Consider the following 13,463-nt stretch of genomic DNA (forward strand, 5'->3'; position numbering starts at 1 on the left):
TCAAGTTCTCATTATTAGTCTATCGTGCCTACAGCGGAACACAATGATTTATTAACTGACTTTTATCTCTACAGTATCTGAAAAAAAATTACCTATCAATCCTAATTGTTAACTAGTAGATTCTTTAGAGTTGTCTAACATACAGATTAATAGTCATTGAAGTTTAGTGTCTCCATTTCCAGTTCTTTCTCCTTGCTTCTCTTACTTTTATTGCACAGCCTCTGACTAGTAAGACATGTTCATAGATAATACTGTCTTGTTCATTACTTAAGGGGAACACACTCAGTGTTTCACATTAAAGCATACTGCTTTATGGCAAATTTTACAGACTCTCAGGACTCATTAAATGCCCCATCCTGGATCCCTGAAGATCTTATGTGTCTTGTTCCAGATGTGACCACTAGAAATAACAACCATGGAGTTAGTTCAGAATTCCCAAACCTATACTTTGAAACAAGAACCATATTGGGTCACTAGAGAATAAAGCTTAGCATAAAATGAATTCCAGAGTGAAGAGGTCTAAACAATGTGGGTTGGAAAAAAGAAAGGCTATGAGCCTCACCAGACCTCTCCTTACATGGCCAGCTCTGCTGTACTCATCCTTGGAGATCCTTGTTCACAACATACTGTAGCACAATACATGGCTGCCTGTATGGGAGGGAGGGACCCCTTGGGGCCTGAAGAAAAACAGAGAGAATTCCCCCACCAGAATCCTGCTGTGAGTACACTCACCCTTCTATCCTATACTAATCACTCTTGGGCCTTGAGCTAGTTATGGCAGGACCCAGATCTTACCTTTAAGTCTCTATTCTCACTTTGATTTTTTTCATACCAGAGACCATAGTTCCTGTCCTAAGAGAATCAATGACACAGAAGATGGGCCAGCGATAGAGATCTTAGTGTTGGCTGCAAGTTAGAATCAAAAGGAGACTTAAATCTCTGTATGTACAGGCCAAGTACCAGAATCCACGCAGACTGCTTAGAATAAATAACTTTTGCATTTGAGGATAAGAAAGGCAACAGCTCAGACTTTTGGTCTCTTGAAATTCCTTGGGAAAAAAATTAAACTTTTTTTTTCTGGGAAGGGTAGCAGCCCTCAACTGGGCTTCCCAAACTGGCAGTCACCTGTGCTGTGCTATCCACTCTCCAAAGCCTGGTCCCCAGTCTGTGGTTGTTCTCTCAGTATTCCATACCCTGCTACCTCAGGCTCAGCTCAAGTGTAAGGGCAACAGAGGAGCTGCTTTCATGCCCTGCTTCTTAAGGGAAAAAAGGATGAGCCCAGATGGCAGCAGGTAGAGGTTGGCCTTAAACATACAGGATCAAACCACTTACCATTGTAGCAGTAAACGGGATGTTGTCAATCAAGGATGATGCCAAGGCTGAGACCCACACTATTAGGACAATGGCAGCTGCAAAGCGCTGATCTTCGGGAACCATCTAAAAGGATCAGATGACAGCCATACTATGCATTAACTACTGCAATGCTAAACCACATACATAAAAAGAGTCAGAAGGGAGGGAAAACCAAGAAAGGGCTCAACATTTGAAATGTAAATAAAGAAAAATTTAAAAAAAAAAGGTCAAAAGATTGTTATTCTTTCTTCTGACATAAGACCCAGGTAAGCATAGACATGCAAATGAGGGCCACAGCTATACCAGGAACCTTGGCAACAGGTAACTGGAGAGGAGCCACTCTCAGCCAAATAGCTCTGTATGAGGAGAAACGTACATTTCTTACTAACATCTGATGACCACACAGATTGGCCCAACAGAATCCTAAGATGGGAATTTCTGCAGCATTCACTTACTATGCGCTACCCCTTTTTAGACTTACTTTAACTAAAGGCAAAAGCAAGATAGCAATCATCTATAATTGTATATTATTTGACAAGTATCCCCTTCATCTCTAGGTTACCCAGGGTAAAGTAGGCTCCTGTCAGTGCTTTTGACATAATTAATGTAACATTCTTACCAGACTTCTTTTGTTCATTTTTCTTTTAACAAAAATCAAAGGATAATGGCTTGAACATATTCTATTAGAACATTCAGTGTACCTTTATTAGTAGGGCAGTCTGTTCTCCAACATACTCTACTAAGTGAAGATGTGTCAATGCCTAAAAGAAAAGATATGTTTAAAAATGAGAGTATATGCAGATTTCTTTTGTCTTTCAAAAAGAGAACATAGGGTAGGCACAGGTTATCCCTTCTAATTGAAGACTACTCCTTAACACAGTCTATAAGTAACTTGGTATCATGTATACACATGAAGATGCTCAGCAGAGGCAGGAATTCCCTTGCTGATTCGTGTCAATGTCTATGCCATATTTATACTTGGACAGAAGGCACTCCCTTTATTTTAAGATCTATACGGAACATACCATTTGATCACATACAAAGAAATGTCAATCCACAAGAAGGGACTTTTAAATAAGCTTTATTTCCAATGTATTTCAAATTTCAGTTCTTACAACCACTGAAGCGAGTATTTAAAAAAAAGAAAAGAAAAAGTATATCTAATGAGGCGCATGGCCATTTTCCCAGCACAGGAAATCCGTCTCCATGAAAGCCTGTGTCTAATGGAATGCAGAGGAGCAGAGGAAGATGAGGAATGCTCAAGAGATTCTGCTCACACCAGAGTCTTGGTCTCAGGCAGAGGACACAGCACTGGGACAGGACAGCAACCCAGCTGCCCATCACCTCTTCAATGTATTGCATTTCCACTGGGATTTCCACTGAAGGGAGATAATATTGAAATATCACCTTGAATGTGTATAAATTTAGTTACAGTATCCTGATCCACATGCACAGTTTCCAGTTCGATTTTGTTTGAAGATGATAAAGCTGTACCCTCAAACACAACTCTCAATCAACCTAGTTTTTTTTAATTAAAAATAGATTTTTCCCTCATACAATACATTCTGACCACATTTCCCCCTTCCATCTACTCCTCCAAACACCCCCACCTCCTCTTTCCCTCATATCCACTTCCCCACTTCCAGTTTCACTTCAAAAAAGAGCAGTTCTGCAAGAGACAACAATCAAACACAATAAAACAAGATACACTAAGACAAGGCAAAAGTCCTCATAGCAAGGCTGACTGGGGCAACCCAATGAGAGGAAAAGTGCCCCAAGACCAGGCAAAAGAGTTAGAGACACACCCAGTCTCTCCACTGGATCTTTCCCCCTTGGAGTTCAGAAAACCCAGAGGAAGACAGGGAGGAAAAATTGCAGGAGACAGAGGGTATGGAGAACAGTGGAGAACACTGCCCATTGAATCAACGAAGCATGGTTCATACAGGTTCACTGAGACTGAAGTCAAAAGTACAAGTACGAGGCCTGGAAGGGTCTGCACCAGATCCTCTGCATGTATATGTTATGCTGTTAGCTTGAGTGTTTTGAGGTGAAGAGGAGGACTTGATGAACTTTTTTTTTTACCATTAACTAGACCAGAAGGATAATCTACCCATAACAGGGCTGCTCAGCTCCAGGGATACCAATATTTGGAGATGATCAACTTCAAAATCAACTTGGTGAGAATTCCAATCACCTCAGTGGCATACATCTAAGAATGTCTGTCATGGTGTTCTAAACAGCGTTTAAGAAGGAAAACCCACCCACTATTCCATGGGCTGGAGTCTCAGACTGAATAAAAAAAATGGGAAAAAGAAAGCAAGTTGAGTACCTTTCATCGCCCTCTACTTCCTAACTGCGAACACAATTATGGCCATCTTTGTCATGTTTCTGCCACCACATCTATAGTCATGATTGCCACTTTCTCCATGATGATTCCCTCAAATCTTGATGGGAAACAAACTCTCCTTTCCTTAAGTTGTTTTTTCCAAGTATTTTATTACAGGGATGAGAAAAATAATACAGAAGATTGGTATGGGGGTAGGGCTGTTTTTGTGGTATTTGTTACATTTATTCTTGCTGTAACAACAATGCATTAGCAAAAGTAAAGTCAAAGGGGACAGTGATTTGAGCCTACAAACTGAGTGTATAATCTGTAATGGTAGGGACAGAATGACAATAGGAACACGAGAATGTTGGCCATATCACATCCACAGCAACTCTTTGTACCTTCAATAATAATTTAGGGCCTCCGTGCATGTAATGGTATCATCCATATATAGGGTGGGTCTTTCCTCTTCAATTGAACTGTTCTGGAAACACTATCATGGCCATAGTGTTTCTAAATCCAGTCAAGCTGACAATGTGGTGCTTGGGCATTGGCACGTGGCTTGTGGAAGAATGTGGAAGATTTTATAGCCGAGACCACAGAAACCCTAGAATGCTACAAGCATTGATGGACCATTCTAGCGGAAGCTTGAAATACCAGGCTGTCAAAGGCAGCAGGCATTGGAGACCATGCACATGAGGTTCCAGTGGGGGGGGGGCAAGATTTTACCATGAAATGAGCTGGAGGTCATTTGTGTTATGTTTTTTTTTTTAATCTGTTTTCACCCTCTATCCTGAAAACTTCAGTGCAGCTAAATTTAGAGGTAACAGATTAAGTTGTTTGTTAAGAAATTTCAATAGAGAAAAACACCTTGCACTTACTGCTCTTGGTCAGGCTTCAGTGAAGAGAACAGAAATTCATAAAAAAATTATGCAGTTTGATGAGGAAATGAGTCTAAGAGAGTGTACAGTTGCAGACAAGATGGGAGCATAAAATGTGGCTGTAATTAAGGAAGTGAGAGTATGTAGCACTAAAGTCCTTATAAAAGGACTGTAGGGTTATTGGGGTCCTGCATGTCTGCTCTGCCACGGGGCTTGGCCACTCGGAGAGGCAGGACAAGGAAAGTTGACTCTGCTTACCCTATACCGTCACTGGGCAGGCGTCAGGCTATGGGGAATACCACAGGACTCTGCCCAGGGGTCGGGGAGCACAGTCTGAGGTCCCTGGACAGCCAGAGATGGCTTGAGGGTCCCTGGGTCTGCAAGGAGGCCGGGGCCAACTGGTTCCCAGGCTTTCGGGCACCCAGGCACTGCTGGGAGTCGCTGAAGAGCTGAGAACAGAGTACCACCCCCCCCCTCCAGCCCCCCCCCCCCCAGGCTGGATCTAGCCCAGGGCAGAGAGGAAAAACTGAAAGCTCCATCTGGTCCTGCCAGGAGAGAGTCTTTGGCTTACTGGTGGTGGCTGGCTTGGGCTTGGCTTGGCAGCCATGGCTGGGAGCGTAGAGAGGCCTTCCAGAGGAGGTTAGCGCTCTTTAAGCAGCGAAGGCCTTCTCATGGCTCCCTACAGCGGATCCCAATGAAAAGAGACAGTCTATGGTTTTAAGGCATTTATTGTCATGGCAGAAAGTGTTTAAGTAAAACTGTACCTGGGTTCTCAGGGTGGGCCTGAGGTTAAATTCCTTTTGCAGGGAGGAGTTGCATATTTCTACACAGTATGCAGTGCATATCCTATGTGTATATATGTAGATGCCTAGTGTTATATAAACTCTCGAAGTCTGTGTGTATAGTATGAAGAGATAAAAAATATCATAAACAGTCTTGAACATTGCACCAAATAACTAATTTTGAAATATCTACCATCATAAATAAAAAATAAGGAAAATACAAATGTTGTGTGTTATGATATACAGTGGTGAATTAGGTAAGTACGTGGCAATTCCATCTATCAAGTATAAAGTTGACAAATACAACATATTGTGTTTGTGTGTACTTGAAGACTCTGAGCATCACTTATCTCCATCAATGACACACAGTAGAGAAAAGGGAGTGATAATGACTCTCAGCACCCCACAGGACACAGCAACTGTGCCTAGAGATAAGCCCGCACAATAACTCATTGCTGCCACCATCAGAAGGATGGACAGCAAAATGCAGGCTCCTCTGCATCCAAACAAAAAGATTCTGGATACGATTCTTTTTAGCACAAGTAGAAGGAACAAGTCATCCCAAGAGACTAATGTAGGCTCTCCTGAGTCCCTAAATTAAGATCAACATTGAGATTACAGTTCAGGGCCATCAAAGAATAAAGAAACCAAAAAATGTGGATAAAAGTAGAAATAACTAAAACGGGAAAGAACTAACATTTAGCAAATGAGAATTCATAGGTATGAGATATGTTAGAATTTTGTGTAAAGAAACTAAGAGTTGAAGAGAATTAAGATGTCAATACAAATTGGCCCTTTATGAGTTAAAGATGAAGGTTGTCTCTAAATCGCATGATACTACTGAAAATATTGAATGCATAATTGTGGGAAACTAGATTTTAAATAACTCTCAATCAAAGCAAATAAATCAGAAAAGGAACTGAAAATAAAAACATAGACCCAATAAAATGATAGATTTAAAGCCAGGTTTCTGCAGTGTCATTACATGTAAACAGGGTTTTCAGTCAGGTGTGGTAGCACCCCACAATCCTAGCACTTGAGAGGCTGAAGAACAGAGGTGACGTGAAGAGCAACCTAGGCTACATAACAAGTCTGAGACAAGAATAATCTCATCTTAAAATAATAATAAAATAGGCAATGAAATAAAATGGTATTGTAAAAGAAAATAAAACGAAAGTCTTACTTAAATATTGAAGATTGTCACACTGGATTAAAAATATAAAATCCAAATATATAACATTTGCTAAAGGTGCCCAAAAATAAATGAGTAGAAGGAAAACATGTACCAAGAATATTTTAACAAATGAAAGCTTCGTGCTACTTTTTATTACTTATAAAAGCAAGCAATTCTGAATTATATGTGACTAATAACAGGCTCAAAAGTATCTGAAGCTTAAACATATTAAATGACTAGTCCAAGTAGATAATCCCACAGTCATTTTACAAAAATAATGGAGTAATATAAGTCTAGATGTACAAGATGAATAAAAATAATTTGAACAAATAGGGACACAAGGGCTGGCAAAATAGCTCAGTGGCTGGTAAAGTCCAATCAACACTGACAAAGTGAGTTTGATCCCAAGAACCCACATGATGGAAGGTGATAACCAACTCCCGCATGTTGTCTTCTGACCTCCACATGCACAGCACAGAGTATAAATGCACTTATATGATGAACGTAAACATGATTAAAGTGCATGTGAAAGCCCAAAGGGTGTTGCCAAGCTGAGCTGAAAAGAAATCTACAGTCTTAAATATAAATACCGAAAAAAACGTAATGAAAATGGAAAGGCAATCATCGAGAAGTTTAAAAAAAAACAATTTAAGCCAATAGTAAGGAAAAAATAATTATTATTATCAAAGTAGAAAATATTAAAGAAGAAAATTTACAGATGATGATTTTATTAAGATTAATTACAGGGAAATTCATAAAGACAAATGGGATGGTAGAAAAAAAGAGTGTGGCATCAGTAAGAAAAGGGCTGTGGCCAAATTCAAATGAAAAATGGGGAGGGGGTAAATGACTAAACTCCCTTCCAAAAAGTCATTTGATGATCTGATTACATTACTGTAGAAGCTCCCTTAAATGCACACACACAGAGACATACAGACACACAAAGACCACACACACACACACACAATTGTAGATACTATATAATAGGACAACAATGCCCCTACTAGATACTATGGGCTAGCTAATCAAAAGACCAGTGGCAGGAATGGGTCTCTTCTTTTGGAGTTGTTGGCCACTACAGGCAATTGCCAGCATTGTTGGTTACCCTCCAGAACTTGATTGTGAGACCCTGGTGCTGAAGGGTATGAAGATACCACATACTTGCATCACTGGAGCCATTAACCTAGTTATCATCTGGAAACCTCTTCCATACTAGCCAGTTTTCATAAGGCTGGAAGGTGCCATGCAATCACCAACCTCACCCATCTGTGAACCACATAGCACACTAATGACTGGCCGTCAAAACATGCTCACAGGTGCAATCGTGGCACAAACATCCATGGGACAACCATCACTTTCTGCCTGAATTTAAGTCCCAATCCACAAAAGGAAAATAACACCTGGCACAACTACTGGATCGAGAGCCTGTGGCTAGATAGGTCCTAAGACCTAGGGGAGAACCAACTGCTGTTATTCTGCTAGTAGACATAATATTAAATTTACTTCTAATGACTTCTTGCTATACCCATAGATTAATGCATCTTTCAACCCTCTTCAGAGAAGCTTGTATTTGCAGTGGATAGCAATCAACACAGAGACCAAATCATGGCCAAGGTACAGAAAATAAGACCCTGAAAGTCACAGGTTTAGTCCTAAATGGAACAGCTATAATGTGCCCCTTCTCTCATGGCTCAGGGACAATGGAGGGGATATAAAGGTTGTAAAATCCAGAGACAGTAAATGAATACAAGGAAACTGTGCCCTTTGAACACAACAAGGCACTTAATAGCAGGTCATGCAAACTGATAGCAGTTACAGCAGCATGTGCAAGACCTTTGCAAGCCGGAACCACACTAATCCTGGAGAAATCCCTGAGAGAATGAAGACCTGAGAGAATATATATTGTTAGCAGGGCACAGGCATGTCAAGGACTCCAATGCCTGAGCTCCGTTGTAGTGTAAGTCCCTGGCCAAAGTGAGACTCAGAATAATAGTATTTTCTTCCCTCAGATCCAACTGTAAATGTTAATAGTGTATGCAGAAAATATTCACTGTAGCTTTCTCCTCGTGATGTTTACAGGCTGAAGAATGCTCCTCTACTATGCTTGCCAAGATTAGCTAAAGCTGCTTCCTTGGCTCAGCTGTAGGCCATGATCTGCCTTGCCTCCCTGTTCAACTTTACAACAGTCATGCTGAGCTCCTGAGGTGTTCATTTCTCTATCATAGAGCCCAGTCACCCCAATCACAAGTTTTCTATGTATCTATGTGTTTATCTTTTCTTCATTCCTTCACTGGCACAGCCAAATCCAAATCCCTGGAGCTGCCAAGAACTCATCATCCCAATATGGAGAACAGAAGTAAACGTGAAGTCCTGCTTCTACCCAAGGAGCTATCAGCAACTGGTATCTACAAGGAGAAAGTCAGTTTTCTTTAAGAGAGCTATCACTGGTATGTTGACTACACTGCAGCCAAAGGTAAGAAAATAAAAGAGAAAAGAGATTTGAGTAAGTAAAAAAAGTAGGAAGTAAATCTGGAAGGAGTTCACCAAGAGGGTAAATATGATCAAAATTTATTATTATTTTTTAATATTTTAAGATAAACAAGTAAACCTGTAGAAACGACAAAATCAGATAAGGTGTAAAAATATGAAAGAAAAAATCTCTAGCATTCTTTTTGTTTCCATTCAAATAATCATCTGATTCATTAATACTAGTTGACAACTTTTTTCTCCCCAGAATTGCTTTGGCGATCAGGAAGTGGGACCTGCTTGAAGGAAGCAGGGCCTGAGGTTGTACCCTTGGGATTCTGGCCCTTCCCGGACTTCTGCTCCTATCCACGGGAAGCCATTGGCTCTGTACACCCCTTGAGGGAGGTGTCTGTCTGGAAACAATGAAGCCAGCCAAAAGGAACTAAAATCATCCATCAAGGTAGCTCTTTCCTTCTCCAAGCTGTTCCCCCTGGTCTTCAGAAGCAATGACAGGAAGATGGGTAAACTCAACCTTGCAGCTCCTTCCCACATTTCTACTTCAGTTCTGATAGGGCACCTGATGGGCTGTCCACACTTGCAATCATGTGGTCTGCAAGCGGAGAGTTCTGCTTTTCGCAGTCTGTCTTTCTGTCCTTTGCTTCTTTGAGACAGTAACCACATTATCCAGAGAACATAGTATGGCATGGTGGAGAGAGTGGGCACCCAAGTGTATTTCCCAGCTGGGGGATTTTAGGGGGTAGGGAAGAGTTATTGTTTATTTTCAACAACAAATGTGAGATTGTCTCTAGGATTTTCAAAACTTCCTGTCATCATTGTTGGGGTTCATGGTTTTCTGAAAGTTTTTATTATAACTTTGAATGCTGTCAAATGCATTTTACCATCTATTGAAATGATCATGTGGGCTTTTCCCCTATAATGTTAGGACAAAGAATGAATTGCTTGACTTTAGAATGTTAAATCAACACTGTGTTGCTGAAGTAAAACTATTTTGGCCTTTTAAATACTATGGCATCCAGTTAATATCAGTATCTTGCTAAAGATCTGTAGGTCTGTCTTCATGAGGTCTGCTAGTCTGGATTTCTTTTTCCCATAATGCCTATATCCCAGGAGTTACAAAATGAGCCATTTTTCTCTTGAAATGGTTTCACTAGATTCAGTTCTTACTTAAGTCTGAGAAAATTCTACAGATACATTAGCTGTGTCTCAGCTTTCCCAGATGGAAGTGTTTACACTATTAATTCACTCTCCCTGATTGATATAATAGTATTCAGATTACCTATTGCACTGTAAGTCACTCTGGTGTTCTATTTCAAGACAGTATTTCATTTATGTAAATTGTTGGATTGATTTTTGTAAATGTATTAATATATTCTCATTGTTACTTTAAAATCTTAGTGTCTGGATTACAACCCCATTTTCTTGTTGACACTGGTAACATGTGTCTCCTGATTTTTTTTGTGAAGGATTAGCTTTCTATTTGAAGTTTTATATATTCCTCCTTCCTTTCTTGTTGATGATATTCTTATCTTTCTTGGATTTTTTTCTATTTAGTTGTCTTTGTTCATTTCTCATACTCTTCTTAAAGTAGAACATCAGGTGATTTTTTTTATATTTCTTGTCTCATGTATTTCATCCACAATTTTCTCTTTAAGCTAGCTTTGGCTGTATCAAAAACAAATGTCTGAGATAGTTTAAATTCACATTTTTCTCTCATACTCTGGAGACTATTTCCCATGAGCATAGTTTAGCAGTCAGCTAGAGACTACAGTGGCTCCAGTTTCAGTCCAACTCTCCTGTATATGATTTTTGTGAGGCATATCCTGTTAAACTTGTTTGAGATAGGCCCACATATCCAGATACAGAATGAGACTTGTGAACATTATGCACAGAATTGGTTTACTTCCCTAGCTCTCTGTTCTGGAATTCTATGCCCATCCATCCCACAGACAAGGCTGTCTGACTCCTCAAGACAAGTGCTGCCAATCAATTACCACCATTACACTCAATTTTAGAGGCCTACCTTGTGGTAGTTAAGATTGGGGAGAAAAAAAGGAGACCCAACCATAAGAGGGTTAAGACCACTCAAGGCCTCCATTCCCCTCCAACACCTACTTGGTTTTGCTTAGTGTTCAAAGTCCATGAGCTATTGACCTTTCTGTTTTGTCTGGATTTCAGTTGTAAGCAGAGTGAAGAATAGACTTTAGTGTGTTTACAGCTATAAAGCAGAACTCAAGTTGGAGTTCTTGTTTCTTATGAAATAGAGGTAACATAATACCAACCCAGGTCTACACTTAGGAGAATAAATATGCTTTTCCTGGGCCTATCTTCTCTTCTTGATTAACTGATACACCCCAGGAGGGCTCAAGTAGAGACAGGGCCCCATGCGACCCAGAACCCTCTACAAAGTTTCGGAGAACAGCAACTCTAGAAGAAAGAGAAAGGGGACAGTCAGCCTGATTCTTTCAGAGCTTGTGCTGAGGGGAAAGGAGACTAATGCTGACATTCAGAAGTCAGGCAGAAAGCAATGTACTTTTGGGCTTCATTTTCTATTTTCTTTTCTTTGCTTTTTTTTTTCTTCTCATACTATCTGCTCTATTTTAAAATCTGACCTAAGAAAAATAATCTGATTTTTAACCATTGGAACATAAAATATTCTTACATGTTTAACAGCTGATGCATTTATTTATTTTTATAAACATTCTGAATACATTATAATTACAATCGTTTTAAATAAACTTGAATTATACCGCTATTTTGGGAGTAATGTCACAGCAAGGTTATTAAAAAAAAAAAAAGAAAACTGACAAAGAGCTAATTGTAAGTCATCTTTGCCACAAAATTTAAAAATAAACTTGCCCATGTATTAATTTTCCCCAGAATTATGCATGTGTCTTCTCTTGGAGATCACTGGTGAGCTTACTTGCAGGACAGCGTTTCCATAGAAACGGACTTATAAGAGAGAAGAACAGATAAGCATCCCCATGTCCCTCTGTCTATGAGAAAGGTAGGAGGTGACGCTCAGGGCCCTCCACACCAGAATCAGCAGCCTTTGGACCAATCTGTAAGTTAATGGCCAATCCTGTTTATTCTATATCCCATAGAAGAAAAACATGGAATGGCTGGGATATAAGGCAATAAATTAAAGGAGTAAAATTTATTTAAGGTCTTCTTTTTGATTTTGGTATAATAGGTTATTTTTATTTTTACTTCAGTATTGATTTTGTGTTTCCCTTTGTTTGGCTTCCTTTTTTAATGGGAGCAGGTTTTATTATCATTGTTATTATGATGATGATGATGATGCTGACTATGATGACGATTATCATTATTACTATTTCTTATTGTACCTAAAAGTTAGGAAAAATAGTCATTGGTGTGCCAATAGCCACCTAGCTCCTGTCATTGAAGCTTTGGACTTTACCTCTCATTTCCCTGGTACCACTAGAAAGTTAAATCTCAGTTTTGCCCCTCATAGTTGGGATTTAAGTTGCCATATGAAAAAGATGTACTTATTTAGGCTTTGTTGAGATCCAGTAAGGCAAAACAACTTCCTTCTAGTTAGAATATTGGAAGCAAAAATTTACCTCTGGCCTGAGAAGAACTGGTAGTCTATGCCATATGAAACATTCTAAACTGTTCTTCCCTCCATTTTGAGTTTGTCCAGTTGGGCCTGTCAAGCACTTGGTTTGGATTTCCAGCTAGTGCACATTAGCGAGTTTATGTAAAGCCACGCTAAGGAGAAGGGATGAATGATTATCTCCTTCATGAAACCCCTAGAATTCCTTCCTCCAGGCAGTGATTCACAGAGCTTCAGTGATTCACAGAGCTTCTAGCACTTAATGCTGCAGCCTGCCCAGTTTCCTGAGTTACCCAGAAAGGTGTAATTTTGCCTTTTTCTTCTTTGTTTGTTTGTTTGTTTCTTTCTTTCTTTCTTCTTTCCTTTTAATTCTTAAAATAACTTCTTTATCAAGATAAGTTTCACACATCAAACCATTCACATTTTTTAAATGAAGAATTGGAAAGTTTTGGCATATTCATAAAGATGTATGCAAACATTCACACAAGTGCTAGGACATTTTTATCACCCCAGAAGGAAACTTAAGGCATTCCTCCCCTAATTCTCCTGACCTTCCCTATTGCCTTCCAGACTTCCCGCATCCTATTCTGCCCCAGGCAGCCATTAACCTAATTTCTTTCTGTGTAGACTTACTAGTATGGGTATTTCCTATGAAAGGGACATACAAGATATGATGTTTCTTCTATTGATTAAAATATTTTCAATATTCATCCTTAAATCATATTATATACAGCAATACTATGTTCAACTTTAAAAAATATTATATCATATGGACTTTTTTCATTAGTGATGGATATTTGGGCATTTAGATTATTTCTAGAATGCTTCCTTTCATGTCCTTTAGATGATTTTATAACTATAGAATGTTAAAGTGTATCACTGATTT

General features: G+C 39.4%; 1 protein-coding gene across 2 annotated transcripts in view; it reads right to left on the minus strand.

The window, feature by feature from the left end:
- Positions 1–13,463, minus strand: part of Oca2 (OCA2 melanosomal transmembrane protein) — a 301,441-nt gene that overhangs the window by 137,476 nt on the left and 150,502 nt on the right. For both annotated transcript variants that reach the window (XM_052161541.1, XM_052161535.1), the window contains exons 19-20: positions 2,055–2,114; positions 1,333–1,437 (exon numbers count right to left, since the gene is read on the minus strand). In XM_052161541.1, the coding sequence (XP_052017501.1) occupies positions 1,333–1,437; positions 2,055–2,114 (165 nt within the window). The remainder of the gene's footprint in view (positions 1–1,332; positions 1,438–2,054; positions 2,115–13,463) is intronic.

The sequence above is a fragment of the Apodemus sylvaticus genome, chromosome 1 (genome assembly GCF_947179515.1).
Source record: "Apodemus sylvaticus chromosome 1, mApoSyl1.1, whole genome shotgun sequence".
In the NCBI taxonomy this organism is placed as follows: domain Eukaryota; kingdom Metazoa; phylum Chordata; class Mammalia; order Rodentia; family Muridae; genus Apodemus; species Apodemus sylvaticus.